Source organism: Hypomesus nipponensis, chromosome 11, assembly GCF_054491055.1.
Source record: "Hypomesus nipponensis isolate SF chromosome 11, ASM5449105v1, whole genome shotgun sequence".
NCBI classification, from domain to species: domain Eukaryota; kingdom Metazoa; phylum Chordata; class Actinopteri; order Osmeriformes; family Osmeridae; genus Hypomesus; species Hypomesus nipponensis.
The window spans coordinates 9,450,897-9,457,880 of record NC_140371.1 but is presented as its reverse complement, the minus strand read 5'-3'; the positions used below and the strand labels follow the sequence as shown (position 1 = coordinate 9,457,880).

Here is a 6,984-nt window from a genome sequence, read left to right as displayed (position 1 = left end):
TGGAGGGTCACATACTTCTATGGTTCACCAACCCTTAAACTTTTGGATCATCTTTACTCGCACACACACACACACACACCAAAGATGCCGTCCTACACTGTCACCGTTGCCACAGGGAGCCAATGGTTTGCAGGAACCGACGATTACATATACATTACCTTGGTCGGAACAGAGGGCTGCAGTGAGAGGTCTTTACTGGACAAACCCCTCTACAATGACTTCGAAAGAGGGGCTGTAAGTACTCTATTGATTGTAATTAGGAAGAATGTATAATATGACCAATGGATAAAGAAGCGATTCAAGCAGCAGAATATAGTTCATTTTCAGTAGTGTTCATCAGAGAAAGAGGAACCTCTAAGGTTACTGATTTAGCCAGGGGTTGGATAATGCTAAATGTAAACCAAGGTCCTACACAGTCAGAAAAGTATACGGGGAATCAAAAAAGGTTGACAATGGCAACATGAAAACGTTGATTTGGAGGTCTGTAATCTGGAGCAGTCACCAGCCACAGCTACAATGAAACATTTTATGCCTTGCTTTAGAGATGGGAATTTTAAATGTGAACTGTAGATCATAAGTTTAGTTCCTCTGAGTTTTAATATTATCATGCGATGATACTTCCACCCTTTCGTCTACAAAACACTTTTAATATACAAAACTTTATCTAGACATGTGGACCAGTGTTCAAAGGAACTTGGGAGTCCTGCATGTTAAGTGCCCCCCCCTTCCCTTGACCAGAATTCAAATACTGGGTTGGAGAAAGAAAAAGACAATTTAGAGTAGTTGATTTTCAACCACGTCTCCATACCTGGAATTCTGAAGTATATAGGTGATAAAACTGTGTGTGTAGCCCATAATGCAAGTGATGCTGGTTCCTTTGCAGGTTGACTCCTATGATGTGAACGTCGGTGAGGATCTGGGAGAGCTGGAGGTGGTGAAGCTCGAGAAGAACAAGTACTGGGTGCAGGACGACTGGTACTGTAAGTACGTGACGGTGAAAACCCCCTCTGGAGACTATGTGGAGTTCCCCTGCTTCCGCTGGCTGGTGGACGACAAGGAGGTGGTGCTCAGAGATGGACGAGGTACATGTCTGTCAGTGCTGGTCCTAGCACATTTGGTGCCCTAGGCAAGGTCTACTTATTCTTCCCCCCCCCCCCCCCCCGCGTTTACATGGATGCACTTGGGAAATTGCCGCCCCCCTCTTCAGGTTGCCTATAGCAAGGACCGGCACTGCTGTCTCTTTAACTTCCGGTCTGTCTATTTCCCCAACATGACACAGTTAGTTAGACAGTCACATCTTTTTCAGCACGCCTCCCCCAAGATGACAAAACCAGGCTGGCAAAGCAACACCGACGCAAAGAGCTTGAGACCAGACAGAAAATTTACAGGCAAGTATTTGCTGTATTGAACTTGTGTATTCTCTACCAGTTTCACATTGCCTGCTGTTGAACTGTAACTGTGGTGTGACTATGGTGCTGGTACTGAGTGTTATGTTTGTTTCCAGATGGAAGGAGTGGCAGCCAGGTATTCCTATGAGCATAGATGCCAACAAGCACAGTGAGCTACCCAGGGATGTCCAGTTTGACAGCGAGAAGGGAGTGGACTTTGTTCTCAACTACACTAAGGCGTAAGTTCAAACTCCCTTTTTAAAATGAAGACTAAAAGTACACTTAGTAGATGGGCTGTCTGGTGTTAGCCAGTGCCTGGATTTAAGTCAAGCTAATACACGGTTTCCAACAATCTATCTTGGTCTGGGGAATACACAAGTCATTGTATTATTTACGAGGATCATTTGCATGTGTTCTGTGCAAACTCAAGCCTAAATACAAACACGTGGTCCAGATACTTTGAATATGACACAACCCACACCCTACAGTAGGATATGCTTTGACAGGGAAAATTATGGGAAAATATAACTGCAAGCAGCGATGAAGTCCAAGCCAAGTCCAAGCCAAGAAGTCCAGCAGAGCAGAGTCGTCATGGCATCATGATCTGGTCATGTTTAAAGCTTGGCTGAAAGCTCTGATTGGAAGTTTTGTGTCATTAACTAAGCTCACGTCCTGTGTAGGGATTTGCTCATTGCAGTACTTCCCAGAGGTCAAATGACTTTTGGACATCCTCAGAATTGGTTTATAAGTTCACATACCAAGTTTTGTGTCAATGCATCAAATTGTTGCTGAGATATGACCTCACCTCCTTTTTGGCGGCTTCAGCACTGATTTTGGTTGGCTGTTGACGGACAAATGATTACTAATCTGATAACTTTGTGGGGCTTTGTCTGAAGATCATCTGTGCCAAATCTGGTGAGCATTGGACAACATTTGAAATTGTAAAATTGTGAACATAATGAAAACACAAAATGATGGGTGCCTCAACTGTCTCAACCTGACTGTCTCAACCTTAGGATCTCACAAGATATCATAAGACAACACAATAATTACTTTTTTAAGGAGAACACATGAACAGCTAACAGCCAAAACGCTAATTGCAAATGACCAATTGGTGGTGCTAGAGTGGTCGAAGTGCAGACATGAAACTTGGTGAAAAGCCTCAGGACACTGTCCTATGTGTGTGCCAGTGAGCTTCGCTGCTTGGCCCCAAATTACACCTTTGCAGAGTACTTTTAGTAAATAGTGTCTTATATTAAATTGAATTTCCTTCAGGATCTGTAATGGGATTTGATCTGAATATATGGTAATGTTGCTAAAAACAGAACACAAAATCATGAAACCTCATAACAAAGACAGCCATCTCTATCATCTTGCAAAGAGAGTATTGCAATTGCAGAGGAGGTCAGTCATACCTTACAGCATCAGTGAAGCAGACTGGTAGTGAACTGGAGGAAATGTTTGAGGTTTGATTGCACTAGCTACGGTTGAGAAATGAGTAACTGTTTGAGGTTGCTTGATTTGTTGCAGATGAATTTGTGACTCAGCATGCTGTCAACACGTCATGCAAAGCTTTAAAACTCAGCCTCCGAGTAAATCTACAGGATTATCTTCAGTGTGTTCATTGTAATGTAAAAGGATCTTGTACTGAAAGGACTGAAAAAGGATAGTACTTACCATGACTTCTCTTCTCTTCTGGCAGGATAGAGAACCTGTGTGTCAACCAGTTCATGCACATGTTCCAGTCTTCCTGGAGGGACCTTTGTGATTTTGAGGCCATCTTCGTGAGGATAAAAAACACTATCTCAGGTCTGCCTCCGCTCCCTTACAACGGCATCTTCTTTAACCCCCTGATAACATGGCCCTCTACAAAACTCACAACCTAAGAAGTGCAAAATGTATCGAGGAGACTTCTCTGGTTGACCAGCATTTAATCTGGTGGACCCCAAACACACATTTAGGACGGTCCTATAAGATCCTATATGGTGACTGTTCCCAAAGGAAGCTGGTGGTTTGCTGGAACCAGTGAACATCATTGTCTTTGACCCCTGATAACATCAGCTCTGCTGATCTTTGACCCTAGTCCACACACTCATAACAACCTAAGACTTTCATCAAGAATGACAGATCATTCCAAGTGTATGTTACGCTTGCAATCTTGACATTCACTGCTTACTAGAAAGGTCTCTTGGCCCCTGATGACAAAGACCACTGCAAGTGTATATAGTAGATTTACAGAGTCAAAGTATTCATGACTGAAAGATAAATACATAAATAAATACATGGATGACACAACACATTGATGAAAGGTGAATCTAGGCATGGGACTTTGAATGTATAGCCTGAGTCCTCAGGCTTGCTGCCGGGCTACTGGAAATGAGCTGATCCCTGGGGTTTGCCAGATAGAACTTGGGAAAGAAAAAGGGGAGGAGGGCGTGGTTTGTTACTGATACAGAAGTAAATTAAGAAATGTGAGGAGTTGAGGCGTGGTGTTTTTCCTTCTGAACCTCAAACCAAGTACCTTTAATTTCCAGAGTATGTGATGCAGCACTGGAAAGAGGACTTTATGTTTGGCTATCAGTATTTGAATGGCTGCAACCCTGTGATAATCCGAAAATGTTCCAAGCTGCCAGAGAAGTTCCCTGTCACCCACGAGATGGTCGAAGACTGTCTAGAGAGAGACCTTACCTTAGAACAGGAGATACAGGTAGATACTAATACATGCCACACACACACACACATGCAGAGGGATGTTTCTTGAATAGGTGTCTTTATTTCAGGCAGGCAACATCTACATAGCGGATTATGAAATCCTGGAGGGCATCACTGCCAACAGCACAGATCCTTGTACTCCGCAGCACATAGCAGCTTCAATTGTTCTGCTCTATAAGAACATACAGAACAAGGTCATGCCACTGGCCATACAGGTACAGTACTATAGTATGCACAATAAAATAACTGCACATACAGAAATGTATCTATTAAGACAGTACATTAAATGCGGTTTTTTTTTCTTCACTCCTCATTCATATTAATTTACCATGTCTCTTCCTGCTCATCATCCTCTTCCCCTTCCTTCTCTTCATTCTTTTAATCCGTGTCTTCCTCTTCCTCTCCAAGCTGGGTCAAACCCCAGGAGAGGACAACCCCATCTTCTTGCCCAGTGATGGCCAGTATGACTGGATGCTGGCTAAGATATGGGCACGCTCCTCAGACTTTCACACCCACCAGACAGTCACACACCTGTTGAGGACACACCTAATTTCCGAGGTATTTGGCATCGCCATGTTCCGACAGCTCCCCTGTGTCCACCCGGTGTACAAGGTAGCTACACTCCTCACTTACAGTTTAAAAATATTTATTTTAGCTGAAGTGAAAATTGTTGATGTATTGTTTCATTGTCGTTGTTGGTTAATTGATTAACTGAAGATGTAATGTGGTCATTCCTTCAGCTTATTCTTCCTCATGTGAGATTTACTATTGCCATCAACACCAAGGCTAGAGAGCAGCTCATTTGTGAAAGTGGCATCTTTGACAAGGTAAGCGAATAGTGAGTTTGGAGTTCTTGTGCACTGTGCTAAACCAAGAGGGATGAAATTGGCAATATATGTGTCTGTGACGGATGTGAAACTTTGATTGTCTCGTAATTATGATGTGTTTATCTCTCTGCTCCAGGCCAATGGAACAGGTGGTGGCGGCCATGTTGAAATGATCCAGAGGGCCATGAAGTCATTCACCTATAAGTCTCTGTGTTTCCCTGATGAAATCAAATCCAGGGGCGTGGAGAGCCAGGAAGAACTACCCTTCTACTTCTATCGAGATGATGGTAACGCTGTGTGGGAGGCCATCAAGAGGTATGTTTGTGCGTGTGTATGTATGTAGTTCTGCTTGTATTTCCTCATGGAGGACTTTGCATGTGTGGGGTCACCAACACTAAGATGTCAACAAAAGACCTGTTTCCCAGTTTTGTATCAGATGTAGTTGGTATCTACTACGATAGTGACGAGAAGGTGCAGAAGGATGAGGAGATCCAGGCCTTTGTCAAAGACGTGTGTAGCTTCGGCATGCAGGATTTTGACAGCTGTGGTAAGTATTAGCTTTGAGGTTGACAAGGAGTTATACTGTCTGATGATGTTTGTCTTTGCAATTTCCGATGCACTCCTCATATATCAGTTTTATATGCTGTGGGAGCAAATGAGTATTGGAGCAGATCACTCCAAAAGTTTCACACACCTCAAAGAACATTTTGCAAGAGTAGTTCACATGCAGTTGTACACTATGGATTGTGTAATATCATGTTGCCAGATGTTAATTGCCACAGTCGAACGTCTATCTTTTGGCAACTTTCATTGTTTATGTCCTACCTGACTCCTTCCATCCCTTGTGTGCAGAGTTTCCAAAGTCCCTGAAGAGTCGCAAAGAGCTAATAGAGTACCTGACTGCCATCATCTTTACTTCCTCGGCCCAGCATGCTGCTGTCAACTTTGGACAGGTATTATGGACTTGAAACCAACCAGCCTTGTTCAAATTGAATCTTTTGACTGTGACTGTTCACACTGGATGTTTACCAACCACAATGACTGTGTAGTGTGTGTTCATGTCCGTCTCCTGTGTGTTTCAGTATGACTGGTGTTCCTGGATCCCCAACTCCCCCTCTACCATGCGGAAACCCCCACCATCCAAGAAGGGCGTGGCAGACGTGCAGCTGATCATCGACAGTCTTCCCGACCGTGGGCGTTCCTGCTGGCACCTGGGGGCTGTCTGGGCCCTCAGTCAGTTCCAGGAGAATGAGGTACAGACACATAAACACTCTCTCACTGTTGGTGGATTGGCAGCCCAGGCATGTATAGTGTGCCATTATTCTAGTACTATCTCCCAACTCCATGTGACTTTGGGTATGCTGTCCCCTGCAGGTATACCTGGGCATGTATACTGACGAGCACTTCATAGAGAAGCCTGTAAAAGATGCAATGAAGACCTTCAGAAAGAGGCTGGCAGACATCACCAGCACCATCAAGAGGCGGAATGAGGGGAAGAAGCTGCCTTACTACTACCTGTCACCTGACAAAATCCCTTGCAGTGTCGCTGTCTGAGAGAGAGGAGACCGAAGAGAGCCTGGAGAGATTTCCTTTTTTTCACTCCTTTCATTCTCATCTATCACATCTCTCTCCTTTTTATATATCTGCAAACTGTTTGGAGAGAATTATATTAATGGTTTTGCTTTCATGCTTAGTGAAGTGTGAAGCCTCTGCATATATATATATGCGTATTTACAGCCTTTGTAAACAAAAATACAAAAAAAACGTGCTAAAATGTTAATCTCAATACAAAAAAAAGTCAAATACCAACTATGTAAGATGTCTGATTTCATAGAGGACAACATGGAAAAACCCTTTGTATGTATAACTGGGTCATGTATTCTATTGTTATTTCGTTTTTTAAAGAATAATTGTGTCAACACAACTAGCGATCATAACTGCCGACTAGTAGAGTATAGGTTAGTAGTGATACATTGGTGTTGGATTACTATTGCTTTGAATGCAGCTCTAAGATTCATTATTACGCTGTGATAATGATAAAGGTCATAATCACAAGC

General features: G+C 43.2%; 1 protein-coding gene across 1 annotated transcript; it reads left to right on the top strand.

Annotated features, from left to right (window-relative positions):
* alox5a (arachidonate 5-lipoxygenase a) lies at positions 1-6,968 on the top strand. Its single transcript, XM_084709617.1, has 14 exons — positions 1-234; positions 884-1,082; positions 1,307-1,388; positions 1,505-1,627; positions 3,091-3,197; positions 3,923-4,095; positions 4,169-4,315; positions 4,509-4,712; positions 4,841-4,927; positions 5,064-5,242; positions 5,353-5,474; positions 5,780-5,880; positions 6,010-6,180; positions 6,302-6,968. Exons 1-14 carry the CDS (start codon positions 85-87, stop codon positions 6,479-6,481), a joined length of 2,025 nt encoding a protein of 674 aa, XP_084565743.1. The 5' UTR covers positions 1-84; the 3' UTR covers positions 6,482-6,968.
* Positions 6,969-6,984: the final 16 nt, after the last annotated feature.

Coding starts and splice junctions, on each gene's coding strand:
- alox5a (XM_084709617.1), top strand. CDS start 85: ATGCCGTCCTACACTGTCACCGTTGCCACAGGGAGCCAATGGTTTGCA. Junction 4,713..4,840: donor GTGTCCACCCGGTGTACAAG/GTAGCTACACTC, acceptor TCATTCCTTCAG/CTTATTCTTCCTCATGTGAG. Junction 5,475..5,779: donor GCAGGATTTTGACAGCTGTG/GTAAGTATTAGC, acceptor CCTTGTGTGCAG/AGTTTCCAAAGTCCCTGAAG.